Raw genomic sequence first — 21,325 nt, 5'->3', positions numbered from 1 at the left:
ATCTTTTATCTTATGTCTATCTTTGTTATTCACACAGGAGGAACTATGAAGAAGTAGTTCAGAGTGTAGGTTGTAGGCTCAAATCCTACCATTAATAGTTGCATGACCTTGAGTAAAAAGCTTCTCCCCTCTGTCTCTTAGTTTTTTCATCTATAAAATGGAGATAATTATAATATCCATTTCACAAATGCAAAGTTAGAGGAAGTATAAGCCAGAAGACCACCCTCACTCAGATACCAGTTACAGGTTTGATCACTTGCTAGGAAGATAGACAGAACTCATTGAAAGTTGTTATAGTTACTGTTTATTGCTGTGAAAGGATATAGATCAAAATCAACTAAAGGAAGAGGCAGATGGGGCAAAGTTCAGGAAAGTTCCAAATGTGGAGTTTCCTGTTGTCCTCTCCCTATGGACAATGTTTCTTTCCTGGTATTGATGTGTGGCAGTACCACACAAAGTACTGCTAACCAGGGAAGCTCACCTGAGCATTGGTGTCCAGAATTTTTTCTGGGCTTCTACATGGCTGACCTTAGTATCCAGCCTCTTCAGAGGTTAAGGCCATACCTATGTGATTCAAATCCTCCGCCACAAATTACATCCTTAGACTTTATCTTATGGCCCAAAGCTCTCAGGTAAATAAAGACACTTTTGTCAGGCAGGACATCCAAGGGCTGAAGCAATTACCTCCCAAGGACTGAGGGCAAAGACCATACCTCTTTTTTGGGTAAGGTTAAATTTTTTACTACACAACAAAGTTACTTAAGAATTAAATAAGGTAATATATACAATGTAATTAGAAGATTTCCTATTGTAAAATAAATTATATATATATATATTATATATAATAAATATATAATATATATTATATATATATTTATTATATATTATATATATATAAAATTTATTTTACAATAGGAAATCTAATTACATTGTGTATATTACCTTATATATATATTTTATATATATTAAATATATATAATATACATATAATATATATTATATATATTATATATATATTATATGTATATTATATATATACAGCTATTATTGTTAAACTTCTTTTGATTACCTAATATATACCTAATATCATAATAGCGACTGTAGGAAATTTATTAAAAATGAACAAGATGTATAAAAAATTGAACAAGTCAATAAAAGCAGATGAGGTGAGTACCATGATAAAGAAACAAGCAAACTGTGCTGGGAACTGGAAAGAGAGAGGTTACTTCTAGATGGGGGTTTAGGAACCACTTCAGGAAAAGAGCACCTGTGAGCTGGGCTGTGAGAGACAAGTAGGATTTCAGCATGAGAAGAAAGGACATTCCAGAGACGGGGAGCAAATGCCCAAAATTAGAGATGAGAAAACAAGGGCACCTTCAGGAAACAGAGGAGGACTGCCATGGTTACCTGTAGAAGTAACAGGAGAAGGAAATGGAAAAGGTAGGGAAAGACAGACAAGCCAGATGGAGAGAGATTTTCAGCATTATACTAGCACTTTGTGCTTTGTGTTGTAGACTTTAAGGAACCAGTGACAATTTTGGGCTTCAAGAAAACCGTGAAAGAAAATATACTGTCCCTCTTATATTCCAGTCTTTGAACACCCTCCCTTCCAATAACCCACCTTCACTTTGCCTGGCCAATTACAATTCGGCTCAGGTATGACCTCTGTGCACATTTCCATTATAGGGCACGATATACTCCATTGGGACTGTTTCTCTCTGCTGTATACAACTGTTTTGTCATTTCTGTATATTTGCTGTCTGGTTCAGAACTGGTTTATCACTTTATGATAAAGCTGGAGGGAAAGAAGGAGGGGAGAGACATGGAATCTTGAAATACATCTACGAAGAATTTAAGCATAAAAAACAGATATTTAAAAATCTGTATTTCTAGTTAAGGAGAAACTAGGACAGGCTGGAAGCAAATAATAATGCCTAAGGTAAGACAAAATCTTATAACTGCGTTGCAAAGTCTTCTCAAGATGCCTCAAGGCTTTACGAATAAGAACAACTATAATAATAATAAAAGAAGCAGAAGAATAGCTTGCTTATTTAAAACACAGCACTTTCTAGGAGCTCAGTATTGCTCTGTTTGATTTATATAAAGCCAGTTAATTCTTATAACAAATTAATGATGTAGGTACTCCTATTATCCCCATTTTACAGATGAAGAAATTCAGGCACAAAGAGGTTAAGCAGATTGCCCCCTAAAATCCTGATAACAATACTAGAATTCTTAAAAAATTAGGTCGTGGCAAATTCATTTAATTGCATTTGAATAAAAGACACTGATAGAGTTGGAGATTGACCCAGTGTTGGGTTGTAACTTCAGTTGCTTTTGTTCGTGGTAATAAAGGGTAATTTTCTTTTCATCAGAGGCCATTTGCTTCCATGTCAGGACTCTAATGCATGAGCACCCATAAGGCTGGTTATGTTTGAAGGACTACCACAGAACACGCTGACCTGTTCTGGCTGAACAAGTTACTTTTTTTTTTTTTTTTTTTTTTTCAAGACCAGACATCTAGGAAGCTTTTTATTAACTCAGAACAAAAGCAGCCCAGTGGTTTAAGTGGTCTGTGTAGTAATCACCCAGCAAGGCTCTGGTACAGAAAAAAATCTTTGTGGCCTCTATTCTGCCTCTACACAGAAAGACCAGCATGAGGCTTTAGCAGTTGTGTAAGCTCTCAGAACACTGGTCTTCAGGGTGGGGTGTGTTTTCATTCACTTTCCTCGTTGGGTGTAATGTACAAATTCCCTTTAAGCCCACCATTCCATGTAATTTAGACTGCTACTTACTGCATTTTCTCTCCTCCTTTTTTCCTTTCCTCTGTCAGAACACCTAGCTTAGGCCTTTATTTACAGGAAAGAGAAAAGACCCCTTCTTATCCTCGAGGGGAGCTAGCCAAGAAGCTTCTCTGTATCTCAGTCATTCTTCAGTTTTTCAAATGAATCTTAAAATAACCCTGCCCTGTGAAAAATTTCAGCCAAACTAGGTAACTGTGAATATTTTTTTTCAAAGCCCCAATGACAAATTCCATTAAAATGACCCACAAAATAATGAAACATCAGCCTTTGAAGTGAAGGGCACTATCACATAAATGCTAAACAATAAGCGAACTATTAGCCAATGCATTTAATCACCATAGGACAGACCCAAGGCCCATCAGGAAGATGGGCCCTATAAATCTGTGTGAGTGGAAAGAATGTCGCCAACAATTTGATGAAATTCTCAGATGAGCCAAAAAGCAATAAATATCACTTCAGCCTTGGGAATGATTTGCTTTTAGCAAATATTGATGAGTTAAATTTACAGTCATATTTTCTGTTTAAGTATGGTACGTGTGAAGGAAAAATGTTATTTCTTTGCAGTGATTAATAGTCCTTCCTAAACAGAGTCACAAATGCCTTTAACAAGCTGTCAATAAGTGGAATTATCCAATTCTTAAGATAGAAGAGACTCTAAGTCCCATTTCACTCACTTTCCTAAGTTTGCAAATGGAGAAACAGAGCTCCAAGTACAAATCTGGAAGCCCAGGTTCACAGAAGTAATCATGGCAGTACCAGCACTGGGATTCGGGCTCAGCTGTAGAATTAGACTGTTTCTTCAATTGAGAGAAGGTTAGAGTGCCCTCCTGTGTCCCTATGTAGAAATTCTGTAGGTCTTCACAAAATTTAAAATAGCTTGAATCTCTTCATCAATCTTCCTGCACTGGGGCAGGAACCAGGCATTTAGCTCTAAAGACAAACTCTGCAATCACCATGTTATTGAAAGTAAATGAGCAATGCCTTGACTTGTTAAATCAGTAAGGACATAGAACCAATAATATCATCCCTAGAGTACCTTTGTGTGCACTGAGGTCTGACAGACCTGGGTCTGTGTCCCAGGCAGCCACATGTAATCTTTGCCACTGAATGAGTTGCAAAACTAGTCTGAGCCTCAGTTTCTTCATCTGTAAAATGCGGGTAATTACTGTCCTGTAGGATTATAGCAGAGATCAAATGAGATCATGTAAGTAAAATGCCCAGCCTGGCATTAGGTACATGATAAGCACTCAACAGATTGAAGTTGTTTTAGTTATTTTCAGACAAGAGACCCCGCCAGGGTCACCAAAAAGTTAATGATGAAGGAGCTGAGGTACAAACACTGGGGAGACAAACTGAATGTCTTGTCTCCAGGGTGCTTTCAGTTATTGGATGAAAAAGTTTCCAAGAGTTTCAGAGCAGAGGAAAATAAGAGAGAATTTTTAAAGATACATGTACTGAATATGTGATTCCTGAAAAATGAATTTCTCCTTCAGATGGAGAAATTTAAATGGACCTAAGCCACATGGCTTGACCACAGATAGAAGCTCTCTCAGAGTTAACACCTGGCACTAAGGATCCAGCAATTAAAAAAAAAAAAAACAGCCTCTTTATGAAAGAAAATATTTGAAAACCAGATCCTATTTATGTCATTGACCCAGTCTTAGAAGTCTTTATTTATTGAGAGGGTAACCATATTAAAATCAATCAAGAACAGAGGTGAAAAACAATAGCTGGATGAATTCATCCTTTGATTTTAATTTCCTTCCACTCTTCATGAAACAAGCTATCTCAGCTAAAGTGTTCAGCAAAATTGCAGTAAATCAAGTCCTTTAGGCCAGTGAACTTTCAAAGGTTCCCTCCCGCTGTGACCCTGAGTAATTTTCAGTTATCCTTTCCCTGTGTGTGGAAGGGAGATATCATTATTTATGATACAAGGAGACTTGACCTTTAAATGTCAGTGGAAGTGTAGAGTCTGGCCATTCTGTCTGTATCTTCTACCAGCTTATAGAATTAAGGGAAATAGCCCAATAGCATGCAAATGGGGAAGAGGGAGGGGGAGAAGGAACACATCATTTTGCCACCATCTTTTTGTTCCATAACCAAGGGGAAAGCAAAGGGAGAATGAGACCGGCCTCTGTTATCTAAATACTTATTCTAGATAGGACAATCACCAGAAGCTTTATATAGATTATTGTACTGCAAGAGCTCATAAAAGGCTGCTCAGAGTTTGTAAGGCTTACCCCTGAGCCCCAGGGGCTTGCTTACCCTTTCCAGTAATCTGTTACCTTTAAATAAGGCAAATGCAGCACAAAGCTGAGGCATTTATTATTTATAGAAAGTTCCTCATCAGACTTATCTACGGCTGTGGAGGAGCAGAGTCGGAGCTTCTGAGCCTCCTCAGTGATGACCTGCTGCATTTTACCCTAGTGCAGTGCTATTCTGGGCAGTGTGAAGCTTAAGCAGGACTCTTTGTGGTCATAAATTTTTAGTCAACTAATGAAAAGACATTCCCTGTCTCGTACTTGAAAGTCGCCGATTTGTGTCGATTATCTGAACAATACATTTTCTGGCTATTGTGGTTACTTCAATAGTATCTGTGAAAAGCTTTATTCCTGGGGTTTGTCTCATTTTCTACTTCATGCTTTTGTGAATTTATACATCATTCGCCTTCAAATGCCCCCAAATTAGATCTTGCTTCTCGATGCTTATGTTGCCAGCCCTTTTGACAGGGTTTTAATTCCAGATACCAAGAAAAAAATTCGTTCATAAAGGGGTCTTTTTTAAGGGGTTCATCTCAATCAGAGAGAAAGCTTTCTCTTGTACTTTCCCACCTATTTCACCCCTTTGTGTGATACCACCCTACTCCCCAGCTACGTCTGCCCATACCTGGGGACTGGTCCAGGCACCAGGTGAGATGAAGCCAGGAGGCAAGGTCCACAGAGCAGAGCCCCTTGAAGGATGGAGCTCAAAACAGGGCTGCACTGAGACACGTGTGCTTCAGACAGCTTAATAATAGGCTACCCCTTCAAGTTGTCCCTTTAGAAATATTTACTCCTCATTTGGTGAGAAATGTAGAAGTGAAAATATACTGTAGCTTTGAAAATTTTCTCTTGGGTTTGCCCTCTTTCCTGAGTCTCTCCTCTGAGTCCTGCAGCCCCCTCTGATCCCTCTCCCCCTTTTGATTCTCAGCCTTCTCAGCCTTCACTCCCAGCTTCTCAACCTCTCTCCCTTTCCTCAGCAGATCAGTGAGGTCTTTCCAAGAGTCTGTCTCTAAACTGGCATACCCCGCTCCCACTGCTTAATACTGCTTCGAGTATGTCAAAAGCTATTAATGCCAGAGATGAATATTGCAGTTGTGCTCAGCAAACAGAAGATACTCCAGCTATCAGGATTCACTCTGCTTAGAGGAGAGTGGTGATTAAAAATGACATTTTTTCTTGTCACATGTTCATATTCAAGATTAAGAGTTTATGTGCATTGAAGAGAGCTTTTTTTTTTTTTTTAACATCATGTCTATTTTGTAAGGAGTCACTGGTGAAAATCTGCAGCAACTAACACCAAATTTGCCGTATATCCAAGCAATATCTTAACATCCTTTGAAGACTGGTTCCTTTGGTGACTGCTCTGTGGGTATGCCCCTCAACAGGGCTCTATTGGAAGCCTAGTTCTCTCAGAGCTGGCTGCTGTCTTGTGTTGTAAAGATGTTTGACAGGGAAGTGAGCTAGTGATGGGCTCCATGGGAAGTCAGAGCTGTACTTTAGGGGGTCCGGAGTCAGCTGAGCCGGTGCTCTCTGAAGGGCCAGAGAGGCATAGCCTCATCACCATCTAAGTCTGAGAGTAGACATTCATGCTGAAGGAGGAGCAGCTCCTAAATGGCTCTTCTTCCAGAAACCTGGCCTTGCTGATTTTACCTGTATGGCCTGTGTGCATATTGAGACATATGTTTTCAGCTATTTGTAAAATGAAGCAGTGGTTTCTCCAAACCTCAAGAAACTATTTAGAGTTTTTAATCAGATGAGCTTCAGTGGGAATGTTTTGACTGCCTTCGTTTTAGTACATTTGAAAAAAATGTTGAATTTCTTAAAAATCATAGGTCATTAAAATGCAAGCGCTTTTAGTGAAAATGTGTATGAGGGCATAAATCTCATTTTTTTAGCCCATTTTCAAAAAAAAATCCTGTTGAAACATTTTTTAATAGAAATTCTATGAAGACAGAGTCTTCTGGCTCTCTGTAAATCAAATCATAAAATCTTCTTACAGTGGTCTCTTTATCTGCAAGGGTATGTTCCAAGACTCCCAATGGATGCTGAAACCATAGATAGAGCCAAACCCTATACATCCTGTGATTTTTCCTGCGCATACACACCTGTAATCAAGTTTAATTTATCAATTGTTCACAATAAGAGATTAACAACAATGACCAGTAATAAAATAAAACAATTATAACAATATGCCAGCATCACTGCTGTCACATTTTGGGGTCATTCCTAAGTAGAGTTAGGGTTCCTGGAACACCAACACTGTGATACTGTGACAGTCATGCTTGGCCATGCTTATGTCTCTAAGAACTATGCGTTCATATTTTAGTTTGTAGAAAACATATGGAAAAACTTCTGAAACTATTACTTGTCCTGCTGTTTATATTAGGGAAAGATTATCTGTTGATGGTTATATTGGTGTTTGGGTGTTTTCATGATAACTGAGATGGTTAAGTGACTAATGGTTGGGTAGCATTACCAAGTAGATAGCCAGACAAAGGGATGATTCGCATCCCTGGCTGGAAGGCCTGGGGGAAGGCACAACATTTCGTCACACTCCTCAGAATGGGGCACAATTTAAAACTTATGAATTATTTTTAAAATTTTCCATTTAATAGTTTTGGACCACAAATGACCGCAGCTAACTGAAACCATGGAAATTGAAACTGCAAACAAAAGGGGACTACTATATTTTCTCAGAAAAAATCAGCTCTTTAAAATTGATTAACAGTCACCAGGCTGACATCTCTGAAACCCTCAAAGATGGACTGGCAGTGATGAGGAGGAGCTATTGTTTAGCGAGACCTCTCTGATTCCAGTTCCACTGGAGGGGGGCATCTGCTCTCTCTTCTTTTCCTCCTTAAGAGATGGGAGCAAATGACTCTCTTTCTTGGCTTGAACACTTGTATCTTTTATCTTTTTATAAGCATGATGCTGCTTTCTCTTCTGCTGTTTGCACAGATTGTCTTCTGACCTAGTTGAGCATTTACTGCTGGTAGCTAGCATCATATGAATTACTTAGCTTTATTAAGATAAAGTATGAACAAAGGTTTTTTTGGGGGGGTCTTTTGTGTTTGGGAACTTTTAATATCCTTTTGCTGTTGGTGGGCAGGGAATACTCTTTGCAGCTGAGATCTTATTAATATGCCTAGAGTATTTTTTTAGTTTACATATTTCATATTAATTTAGAAAAATAAATTTGACATTCAATGCAATTTTATGCAGCATCAGCTCTAGTGGGTAACTAAGAAGATAGCCGCACCTGGTTTTTTTGCAAGCTACCTGCATTACTCTGACGTCACTTGACAAACTATAGGCTAATAGTCAGAAAAGGAATATACAAATTACAAACATGTGACCTAAAATTCAGACTGAGATAAAATAGACAAGTTTTAATTGAACACTCTGACTATTCTTTATAGAAAATACATGCACATTCAGTATATGTTTTTAGCCCAAGTTTACAAAGGATGAGACCATCTTAGTTTTGATAGAAATAATATGATTTAAATCTTGATCAAAATTTGGAGTTTACATGGAGTTTAGATGACTCTTTCAAAAATAAGTTCAAAATAATATTTGTCTTTAAAAAATTATTGGAGAATAATTGTTAATATCTATTAGAAGTTCTCTATTGATACTAGTAAAAATATTTCCAAATAAAGGAAAGGTGGGCTTTTTCTCCGCTGAATGTGAGAATTTTCTAGATTTGATATCAGATGGGCCAGTTTTAGTGCCAATATATACACATAGACATGCACATAAAACTTTGGTAACTGAGAGGACCTTAGCTCCAAACACCTCTTTGGATATTTCATCCAAATTCTTGCTGTCCAAAATATTTTCTGTAACAACTTATAAGATTTATTTTATCCAGAATTCACTACCTAAAAAAAAAAAAATCCCATTGTGTGGGCTAGCAAAAACATTTAAGTTGCAGGTACATCTTGGTAAAAAAATGGAGACTGTGTTGCATCCATAGTTCAGCTACCCTCCCAGCAGGCTCAAGCTGTGCATTATTGCTCTCAGCTTACCACATTATTGAGTGAAAATGTTTTCTAGAAAAAAAGCAAAATGCCTGTGAATAAAACAAGCACACTTGAGAGGCCTAAAAAGAAAAATTGGGTGATAAAGCATATTAAGAGAGACGAACTAACATAAATTTGGCCATGCTTACATCTCTAAGAACTATGGATTAATATTTTCAATCTGTAGAAAAAACACAGAAAAACTTTTGAAAATATTACTGGTTCTGCTGTTTATATTAGGGAAGGATTATCTGTGGATGGTTATATTGATGTTTGAGTGTTTTAACGATATTTGATATTTGTGAAAACATATGGTTTTTTTGATGGGTTGAGAAGGCATTGCTGTTTTTTTTCATTTCAAATAATGGATTATACAGGCTTCCACACTCCAAAAATCTGTCATTCAACATATTTTTAGCGACAGGTCGGATTTGTTTTTCCATAAAAATCACTTGATGACGTCTAATTCTATGATGTTAAAAAGTTTAACAACATCCTCGGAATTTTCTCTCTTATACTTTCAAATTGTGTAGTCACTGTGTTTATTTATTTCCAAGTACTGACATAGGAGCAGGTTAGAGATATTAATAATTTATAATTTTAGTTTTAGTGCCAATTTGAACTTCCACTGTATGATACTATGACCGAATTTACTCTTTTTGATGTTGATTTTGGTTGTAACCTAAAATAAATAACTTAAACTACAAACTTCATTTTTCCTAGCCCTAAATGTTAAGTGCCATGGCAGATCCTCAAATATAAATATTTACTGAGGTTTCATGGCTTTATTTAAAAATCAGAATTATTTGTTTCTCAGATAGTATCATTCAAATAAAAGATGACACAAATTTCTTAATAATTAATAACATGTTTGAGCTCATTCTATCGGCTACGGACTCTTCTAAGTCCTTGCCTGAGTTAACTCATTTAGTCTTCACAGCAAACCAAGGAAATTAGTACTGACATTACACACATTGTGCAGATGAGGAAACTGAGGCCCAGCATTTTATTCATATGACTAGCAGGCAGTAGAGCCACGATTATGAACTCAGGCAGCCTGGCAGCAGACTCTGTGCTTCTATCCACTGTGGGAACACTCCATTTAGCTTATTCAGAGCTATGGTAATTCACTAAGTTAGGTGTCAGGACTCACCATTTGTAAAGTTCTTCTTTCTTAACTAGTATTTTACAAACTGCAAGTCTGGGTCTTTTGGGACTGAGTAGACAGAGAAATGACTTGGTGGTGGTCCTGGAAATTGCAAGTGAGAATGCTTAAAAGATTACTGGAAAAGAAGGAATTCAGTGGTTCCCAGCCCATTACTGTTTTAGGGACAGGGGATGGGAATAGAACCTTCCGGTACTGGGTCACCTTATGGATGGGAGGGAAATATTGCTAGAGGCATTGAGAGGTAGGCCAATTAAGGATAAAAAGAGACAAGGTCAGAGGTCCAGCCCAGACAAGCCAGGAACCTCAATCTAGGGCAGTGGTATGTCTCAGCCTTTTCTTTATAATCACTCCCCTAAGGAGTCTTTTTAGGCATTTCTGTTCCTTATTTCCCCTCTCTCCTCCCCTGTGAAATTGTAATACTCAGATATATCTGTGCTTTGTACATAGATGAGTGAGACTTTTTACCCCCTAAGAACAAATGTGTGTGATGTCAGTCCCTAGAGGCACAGATGCACTGAATCGTGTGAATACACAGGGGTGGGGAGAGTGGGATCAGTGAATCACCTGGAGGAGCTAATGGGCTTCCAAGTTAGAAGGACTTAGGGACAGGAGTACCTAAAGAGGTGAAGACAGGAGGTTTTCTTAAATATGTGAAGTCAGGAGTTCTTTGACTTGGGGTTACCATCCTCACCTCCCCAGATGGGGAGTTTCTATCTTCACATGCTTCACTTAACTCCTGTCTCATTCTTCCCTCCGTGGCTATAAGTGTGGTCATCATGTAATCCAAAATGCCATTGTATTGTCATGAAATTTATCATTTCATAGTGTGTGGTTTGAATTCGTTTTGTTTTGTTTAGAAACCAGATTCCCAAGAAGCTTGCTTTAAATTCTTTCTGAGTTCAGAAAATGGCAACTACTCCAATTTGCAAGAAATGGGTAATAAAAGTGCTTTAACTAAAAACTAGTATGCACTCATTTGAGATCTCTAATCCCCAAAGGACAACCCTCAGAAAGAAGCAGTAATTTGTTTTCCAGATAAAGAGCAAACTGATTGTCCCTGGCCATCACAAGGTCAGCTAGCTCATTTTCTCATATCTTAGCTCTCAGATCATCTAACACTGCCTAGGAGGCAATAACAATAACACTGAGTAAAAATCTTGCTAACTTTTTCCCATTCAAATCTCTCTCTTCCCAGATGACTTTGCTGCCATGGGGACTTTATTCTGAGCTCTGTAACCCAGTGCACATCACAAGGATCCTAATAAGCCTTAAGTAATCTAATCTAATCACATACTAGAAGGCATGATAAAGAAACCAAGACCTCCCAATATTTTTCTTCTTCACAAACAAGTTGTGATTATTTACATGGTCAAAGGGTAGGGTCTTAGGATAAAAGGGGTGATGAAGAAAGCATCAACTGAAATATGGGAAAGGCAGTTCACCAGATTATTATTGGAAGATCTGAAAGTACTAGAAGGCCAGCCAGAGAAGGCCATGCCCAGAAGTCGAACAACTTACTGGGAAACTATAATCTTACATTTGTGGCTATAAGTATCAAGCCTGAGTACACATTGGAATCAGTAAGGAGCTTATCAGCTCCCATCCCTGAGAGATTTTGACTTAGAAGGTTTGGAGTGAGATCATGGACACTGGTATTTCTTAAAAGGACCCGCTGCTCTGCCACCTCCCAATGATTCTGATGTGCGTCTAAGGTTGAGAATCACTGCTTTACATTATACAGTGCTTTCACATACATTATTTGGGGTTTTGTATGCATACAGAAAAGAAAAAGAAACACTGTTAATGACTGTTGGCTGTATGAGAAAATAGGAAGAAACAAGAGTAGTAATTGTGAAAACGAAAGGATTAGAAAAAATTCAATTTATAGAAACTGAAGGAAAAAACTTCACCTTTCTAAGGGTTCAAATTAGTCCTAGGCATATAGAACATTAAGGAGGGACTTGTAAGTCCATATTTACTACTATATATGGAATAGTTTTTAGATGACAGGAAAATTTTCTGCCCAGAGAAGTCCAAAAACAATTATTTAGTATTTGATGCTAATACTTCCTAAGATCACATTCCTTCTCCTCTGTAAACAAAATATATTGGAGGAGAAAAACATTTGTTGTTAGTCTAAAGATATGTTAGAAAATGTCATACTAATATTTCTATGTGTATTTTGGGACTGTATAGATAGATAATGTACCTCAGCAGGCTCCTAACAGCTTTCAGATAATTATAATTAATAATTCTGCAAGTGAAAGGTGGCAAGTGAATGATCTTGGATATAGCTAAAGGATAAAGCCAAGCCAATGCTGGGCTCTGAGATCAGCAGGGGGTGGGGGGGTGTGGGAATGGGGAATATAAAAGTCAGGTTGCAGTGTGGCAGAAGTAAAAGAACTTGCGATTAAAAAGTCGGAAAATAAATTTTAAGACTTTCAGTGTGGCTGATGACAAACGTAGGCTGTGACCAAAAGAGTGGTGGTGGCTATAGTCAACAGAGTAGAGGCTAGGCTGTCATCTCCATGTCAGCTAATAAGATAGAGAGGAGCAATGAATCAGGTACAGAAAATAAAATCTTCTAGACCATCAGCATTTAAGTCAAGAAGCTTCAGTTAATCAGCCCTTCACCCTCTGACTTCTGACTAATTAAGAATGGCTAATAATAGCAATAGTTATATTCAGCGTTTACTAAGTGTTAGTATTGTTCTAAGCATTTTGCTTACATTTTAATATTCACAATAATTTTGTGACAATAGGTATTATTGTGCCCATTTGACAGATGAGGAAACTGAGACATAGAATAAGCAACTTACTCAATATGGGTTATAAATGCTGGGGAGAAGATATAGACATATTTGGGGTGAGAAAATATTTCACAGAAGGTATCAGCAAAAGTGAACAGAGTCCAGAAAGAGGTCTGTCTATCTGTGTATGTTGCATATCAACAGTTTCCAGGCTCTATGAAGGGGGCTGGTAAGAGATGAGTCCGAAATAATGCATTGGTACCATATTGAAGACAATTCGAAACCCAGTGTTGAGTTAGAGCTTTATTTGGAAGGCAGGAAGTGGGAGGAATGTGTCATAATCAAAGTTGTATCTTAAGAAAGTATGAACAAATTAGAAAGAAGGATTTAGAACAAATTAGAACAAATTTGAAAGGACCCAAATTACTGTTTATGGTTGGTTGGTTGGTTGGTTGGTTTTTGGTACAATTTGACAGGTAATGAGTCTATCCATGAGAACAGTGGCAGTTGAAAGAAACAACTTTGATGTATGTTGCAAAGGCCAAATGTCAAGTTTTGGTAACTGGTTAAATGAAGAGGGTGAGAGAGAGGGAAGGGTTTGAATAGAATCCAAAATTTCAAGTCTGAGTGACTGGCAACTATTGGCAGAAATTCATCAGAGGCACTTTGTGGGGATGACAGGGCCAGCAGGAGAAGCTAGACTTTGAAAATATGCACTTTTGTTGTGTGAGCAGGCCATTGCAGCAGGCAGGCCATAGCAGGAAGGTGGGAACTAAGTTTGCAACTTACAAGAGTCTGGGCTAGAAAGGAAGCTTTTGGCGTTATCTGCCTAATGCTACTGTGGTAAACTGGGAAGTGGGTGAAGTCTCTGAAGGTGGACAAAGGAAGAAAATACAGAACAGATTCTTGGAAAACATTTAAATTTGGGGACAAGAAAGAGAAAGAGCAGCCAGGAAAGCAGACAGAAGGTAACAGAAGGATAGGAACACCCAGAAATGTGCAGAAATATACACTGAGCACAGAGGAATGGAAGGTTCGAGAAACAAGCTGACTTAGCGAACCCTCATAGAAATCAAGAAGAATACAGCCATTTGAATTAGAAAGTTGTTAGGATCAAGAGTAGCAACAGAAGGACAGAAGGTGGACTCAGATGGAAAGGAGTATGTTGCAGCAGACAAAGGCAGCAGGACTGGCCTACACTTTCAAGAATTTCACAGCAAGGAGGAAAGAGAAGACAGTAGAGTGTGGAATAAGGCATGTAAGGAAAAGTACTTTAAGACAAAGGATACCACTTAAATATATTTAGACAGAGATAAAGAAGCCACTGAGAGAGGTGAGTGAAGGTGCATAGGTAATCCCAGGTAGTAGCAGCAAAGATGATTTTAGCAGCAGAAATTACAGTGGGATGAAGTCCTAAGCTGTTTGCTGACCTTATCATAAAACAAACTAGAATGCATGGAACTGCTATTCCTACCAATTCCCAGGCAGCAATTCTCTTAGGGAATAGGGCAAGGACCAGTGGCACCAGGTATTTTCTTCCTTTTCTGAAGAAATGCTTAAATTTTATTCATACATTCCAGGACAGAAGGGGAAGAATCACTGTCTTTAAAGAGTAAAATACTTTCTATGAGTTGTAGGGGAGTAATAGGGGAACAAACTTTGATAGTGAATTTGGATTATAAAATATTAGGATTTTCTCTTTGTAAGCACTATTTGCAGATTACATGGTTTATAAATATTGTAATGTGCAGGAAAGGGGGACATTTTTAGCCTGTTTTTCTAAAAAGAAATAATTTAATGCATGTAGGCACTTAAATATTATTTCACCCACCCCATATGACACAAAAGCTTTCTGGAAAAGAAATAAGTAGAACAGGAAATATATTGATAGTGGTTAATATGTGACAGTTGGCTTTGAATGCCATAGGCCTATCTAGGGCAAGTGCTATAAAACATTCAGCAATCTGCTTCATTGTTCTGTCCTGTCCTGTAAAGGGGTTTGGAGGGAGGCAGGGATGGTGCTGAGGATGTCAGAAAGCATAAAGTGGGACTGGAGAAATGAAAAGAGAACAAAGAGGTAAAAAGAGACTCTGTTCCTAGGGAATATACATGCTCTCCCTCTTCTGTGGGATGGGCTGGGTACCATGTATATCCCTGTGTATTCAAAATGATCCCTGGGGTCCCATTGCTGTCACATTTGTGCACAGTCCTCAGACACAGAGAAGAGTGCTAGAGGTTGTTAGCACATCTCCCTCTGGAGATGAAACTGGGCTCAACACCAACAAGAGAACACCAGAGGGGATTTGTCTCTCCTCCACGCTTGGATAATGGCTATTCCCTAATGCCCAGGGAAGAATTAAGTTCAGTATGTGCTTCACACTATATTATACACTCAATCCTGAACAGCTGGGCTGTTCATGCAATTTAAAAAGGAGAGAGGACTATTCACCATCTATATCTAATGTATTCATAATAAATCTCTCAATGAGGAGGTATAAAAATTTCCTGTTTCTGTATAGGCAAAGGAAGCAGAACATTAGGCAGGTATCCAGGGAGTCTCATTAACAGAGATAACCAATGTGGAAAATCCAGGGGGACTTGTTCCACATTTCTATTAGTAATGGCAATTTTTCTTACCTGAAATATGCTGGTAATTTTCTCACTTGCAAAATTCAATTTGCCTAAGGATGAATAAATAGGTCTATTCTTAATACTTACTGGATAGCCTCTGTGTTCCAAATGCTACATAAAAGTAAAGCATTGTTTGTTGTTTTTTGTTGTTTTTTTTGTTTGTTTGTTTTTTTCTTGATTTCTTAGGAAACAAAACACTGAAGTCATCACATAATGATTTGTTTTCAAGAAAATTGAAATAACATAACATAAAATGATAGTGTCTTATAAAATTTTGTATTATGTGTGAAATACCTCCTCTAAAATTTAGTAAAATGGACAACAGATGACAATGAACTAGTGTGAATACAAGCATTTTGGTTGTAATATGGGGGGTAGTTAAGAACCGGTTAGTAGTGCTGAAGCAAAGGCATTTTCCTTCTAGATTTTACTTGCAAAGTGAAGCCACCTCTGTCGAGTCCCTCACCTCAGAGCCAGTCACAGCACTAACCAAATTAGCTTCTGCATGAGTTAGTGCATAATAGACATAAGAATGGTTGACACTGGATAGAACCAATAACCAAAATGAAAGACATTTGCAAGATGATTTTCATCTAGAAATAGTTACTATTGAAATATTTTCTCACTATAATTAAAATGGCCTATGGTGGTCACTCATATTTCATAAAAAGATATCTGCGTCTAGGAGGATTCATGCTTTCTTCCTCACCCCGCCCCCGACCCTTTTATTTTTAGTTGACAGTGATAGTTGCACATACTTATGAGATACAGGGTGATATTTCAATATGTGTATACAATGTATAATGATCAAGTTAGTGTAATTGGTATAACCTCAAACATTTATCACTTCTTTGTGTTGTGAACACTCAAAATCTTCTCTTCTAACTCTTTGAAATTATACAATAAATCATAGTTAACCATCTTCATCCTACAGTGCTGCAAAACGGCAGACTTCATTCCTCCTATCTAGCATTTTTTTTTTTTTTTTTTTTGAGACAGAGTCTAGCTGTCAACCAGGCTGGAGTGTACTAGTGCAATCTCAGCTCACTGCAACCTCTGCCTCCCAGGTTCAAGCAGTGCTCCGCTCCTCAGCCTCCCAAGCAGCTGGGACCACAGGCATGTACCATGACACCTGGCTAATTTTTGTATTTTTTTTTTCAGGTAGAGACAGGGTTTCATCATATTGGCCAGGCTAGTCTTGAACTCCTGACCTGAAGTGATCTGCCTGCCTCAGCCTCCCAAAGTTCTGGGATTATAGGCATGAACCACCATGCCTGGTCCTAGCATAATTTTGTTTCTGCTAACCAACCTCTCTATCCTACCCTCTCTGTTACCCTTCCCAGTCACTAATACTCACAGTTCTACTCTCTATTTCCATCAACTCCAAAGGTTTTTTGAGTTCTCACATATGAGTGACAATATGTAATATTTATCTTTCTGTGCCTGACTTACTTTGCTGAGCATAATGTCCTCAGGCTTATTAATGTTGCTGTGAATGGCAGGATATCATTCTTTTTTATGGATGAATAGTATTCCAGTGTGTCTTTATGCCACATTTTTAATCCATTCATTGGTTAAGGGTTATTTAGGTTGATTTCATATCTTCACTATTGTGAATGGTGCTTCAGTAAACATGGGGGTGCAGGTATCCTTTTGATATGGAGATTTTCTTTCCTTTGTTTAAAACCTATTAATGGGGTTGCTGGATTACATGGTAGGTTTGCATTTAGTTTTTTCAGCAACCTCCATACTGTCCTCCCTAGTGACTGTACTAATTGATATTTCCACCAACAGTTACATACATCTCCACATCTTCACCAGCATTTATTATTTTTTGTCTTTTTTTTATAACAGCCATTCTAACTGGGCAGGGATGATACCTCATTGTGGTTTTTATTTGCATTTTCTTGATGATTAGTGACATGGAGCATTGCTTCTTATGTTTGCTGGCTATATGTTCTTTTTTTTTTTTTCTTGAGACAGGGTCTTACTCTGACCCAGGCTAGAGTGTAGTGGTCCAATGATCGTTCATTTCAGCCTCAACCTCCTGGGCTCAAGCAATCCTCCCACCTCAGCCTCCTGAGTAGCTGGGACTACAGGTGTGCACCACCACTCCTGGCTACTTTTTTTGTGTTTTTTATAGAGATAGGATTTCACCATGTTGCCTAGGCTGGTCTCAAACTTCTGGACTTAAGTAATCCACTGGCCTCAGCCTCCAGCACTCTCAGAAGTACTGGGATCACAGGCATGAGCTACCATGGCCATCTGTGTGTTTTCTTTTTGAGAAATGCCTATTTAATTATTTTGTTCTCTTTTTAATTGGATTATTTATGGTTTTTTTGCTGGTGAGTTGTTTAAATTCCTTGTATATTCTGGATATTCATCCTTTGTAAGATGAATAATTTGTAAATATTTTCTCTCATTCTACAAGTTGCCTTTTCAAGCTTGATTGTTTCCTTTGCTAGTGTAGACACTTTCCAGTTTAATATAGTTCCATTTGTCTATTTTTGTTTTTGTTGTGTGTGTTTTTGAAGTTTTATCCATGAAACCTTTGCCTAGACCAGTGTCTTGAAGCATTTCCCCTATGTTTTCTTATAGTAAAGTTAAACAATAAAAGAAGAAGAAAGGAACAAAGAATATACAAGGTCATTAGAAAATAATTAACAAAATGACCAGGAGTTAAGTACTCATTTATCAATAATAGCCTTAAATGTAAATGGTTTAAATTCCCCAATTAAAAGATGTGGACTGGATGAATGAATTTAAAAAAAAAAAAAGACACAACTTTATACTGCCCACAAAAACACTCACTTCACCTGTAAAGGCACACATAGACTGAAAGTGAGGGATGGAAAAAAGTATTCGACACAAACAGAAACTAAAAGTGTGCAAATTAAATAGGTAGACTCCAATACAATAATAGTAGCAAGACTTTTTCAGCATTGGACAGATAGATTATCTAGAAAGAAAATCAACAAAGAAACATCAGACATAACCTTCACTACAGACCAAACAGGCATAATAGACATTTACGAAACATTTCCTCCTACCCCTTTGTTAAGACAGAAGAACAGAAAATGCATTTGGACCATTTAATCACAGTTTTGGCTCATTAAGGTATGAATTCGAAAAGAGGGACATATTAACTAAACTATGTTGAGCCCATCCAAATGGTTAGCTGATTTGTCAATAAATTATTCCTACTGACTCAGACTTTTACAATAGTAAAACAATATATACAGTTCTTTTATATTTTAAAAAACATAAAAAGAAAGAAAATATGGTTTCTTGAAATTCTGCCTTTCCTAGAATTTAAATGCCTTTCTCAGCATTGTTGAGACAGACACAGTGTTTTCATACCCTTTGTTTCTATGATGGCATGAATAAAGTGGATATGCCACAATGAAGCATTCTTCCATAAGAGACACTTAAGCATTATCTCCAGTTTGTCTCTATTATGAATATTCTTTGACAGACATCTTTGTTTTCCTGAATGTTAGAGTTTATTTCCTTAGAATAGCTTTCCTGAAATGAAATTACTAGATCAAATGCTATGAATATTTTAAAGCCCCTATTTTCAGCATATTCTAAATAGCTTTGCAAAAGAATATTTATTAATTTGCCTTACATCAGCAAAATCTATGGAAACTATAGTATTATCCCAGGCTTAACAAGCTATTACATTACTTTTTTGTGTGTTTATTTTATTCCTTGCAAACTTGGCAAATTTTGCTACTATTCATTTGCAGTTTTGTGTGTGTAACTGCTCCTTAATTATTTTTGTTTTCTTATCAATTGACTTATTTTTCCCAGCTTCTGTCTCACCTGCTTTCCTTACCTTTATTCCTTTGTACAGGCTCACATGATTCATTCAGCTACTGGGTGGATGAAAAGTCCCCAGTGGGGCCTGACCAAACCCTAGCTATCAAACGCCTCGCCAGGATCTCCTTGGTGAAGAAGCTAATGAAGAAGTGGTCTGTAACTCAGAACCTGACATTTCGGGAACAGCTGGAAGCTGGGATCCGCTACTTTGACCTGCGTGTGTCTTCCAAACCTGGGGATGCTGACCAGGAGATCTACTTCATCCATGGGCTTTTTGGCATCAAGGTCTGGGATGGGCTGATGGAAATTGACTCATTTCTTACACAGCACCCCCAAGAGATTATCTTCCTGGATTTCAACCACTTCTACGCCATGGATGAGTCCCATCACAAATGCCTGGTTCTCCGGATCCAGGAGGCCTTTGGAAACAAGCTGTGTTCAGCCTGCAGTGTGGAAAGTTTGACGCTGCGAACTCTGTGGGAGAAGAAGTGCCAGGTAGGAGGGAAGGAGAGAGAAGCTTCCAACGGCAAGAACTTAACTCTTCCTGCTTTTCCTGTATTGCCATCTGTAAAATCACTAAGTCCAGGGCTCTTAGGCTAGAGGGTGTGGATTGTTTGAGATATTGTACATACGCAAACTAGTTCCTGGGCTCTAGAATAGCGTCAAGGGCTAGGGCTAACACCTGCCAAATACTTAAAGATTGTCCAGCAACCTGTTTGACATCTAATGGACTTTTAGTGGCCTGGCCAGAACCAGTCAAGGCAAAGTTTGGTCCAGTAGGTCATTACCATTTTCTCTGTTTTCTGAGGTCCACTTTTACCCTTCTAGTTCCCCTCAGGGATAGTCTATTCCATCTTGCTTTCAAATCAATGTCAGATAATCCTGGCCAAGGTATTGACTGATGAGGAAAAGTAGTAGCTGACTGAAACATAGTGATTCATCTCAGGAGTGTTAATATTATACAAGAATGTGAGTCAGAAAAGGAGAGAGCGTTAAGGAAGGAAGAGCCTGTTGAAGGTGCTCCAACCTGGGAGAGCATTCCTTAGTCTGCTTAAATTGAGAAGAACCTCCCAGCCTAGGGCCATGAGGGACATGCTCAGGAAGAGGAATGTCAGTAGGAGAAAAGAGCTTCAGGAAAGGGTTTAGTTTATGCTCTAAAAAAAAAAAAAAAAAAATTAAAAAAAAAAAAGCAAGTACCTTTCATTCAGAGTTACTCACTTGCTCAGCAGATGCATTAACCAAAACATCTTTAAGATGCAGTTTTTTTAAACGTAAGGAGGAGCTTTTGATTAAAAACAGGTTAAAGGTTTTCCACTTGAAAATGTTTGTTAAACACCAGGTATGTGCCAAGTAACCATCTAAGGAATAGGGAGAAATCAGTAAATAAATAAAACAGACAAAGATACATTGCCCCAATGGAGCTGTCATTCTGGTGGAGGGAGATAGATCATAGATAACAGAGCTAATAAAAATACATATGTGTGTGTGTATGTGTCTGTGTATCACACACATGCATATACTCACACACATATATCCATATATGTATATTTATTCTCTCTCCCCATATATATGTACACACACATACATAAAATGTTGGAAAATGATAAGAGCTATGGAAAAAGAAAAGGTCAAGCATGGTAAGAGGGAACCAGGATTCTGTGGGTTGGAGGGTTGACTGAAATGTTGAGAAGGTTGATCAGGAGAGCCTTCATTGAAAAAATGGCATTTGAAGGGATTAATCACATGGCTTTCTGGGGACAGAAGCAGCAGCCAGTGCAGAGGCCCAAAAGCAGGAATGTCCCTGGCCATCTTTGCAGAAAAGGAGCATCCGGTGTGGCTGGAGAGCAGGCGGCAACAGAGTAGT

The 21,325-nt window shown here is 38.1% G+C and overlaps 1 protein-coding gene across 1 annotated transcript in view; it reads left to right on the top strand.

Moving 5' to 3' along the window:
* The window catches only part of PLCXD2 (phosphatidylinositol specific phospholipase C X domain containing 2), a 48,014-nt gene that overhangs the window by 13,188 nt on the left and 13,501 nt on the right, over positions 1-21,325 (top strand). The window contains exon 2 of the mRNA XM_037745456.1: positions 19,496-19,956. Within this exon, the coding sequence (XP_037601384.1) occupies positions 19,496-19,956 (461 nt within the window). The remainder of the gene's footprint in view (positions 1-19,495; positions 19,957-21,325) is intronic.

The sequence above is a fragment of the Cebus imitator genome, unplaced genomic scaffold, assembly GCF_001604975.1.
Source record: "Cebus imitator isolate Cc_AM_T3 unplaced genomic scaffold, Cebus_imitator-1.0 Scaffold201, whole genome shotgun sequence".
In the NCBI taxonomy this organism is placed as follows: Eukaryota; Metazoa; Chordata; class Mammalia; order Primates; family Cebidae; genus Cebus; species Cebus imitator.
The sequence above is the reverse complement of the archived record's forward strand: the minus strand, read 5'-3'. Positions and strand labels throughout refer to the sequence as shown.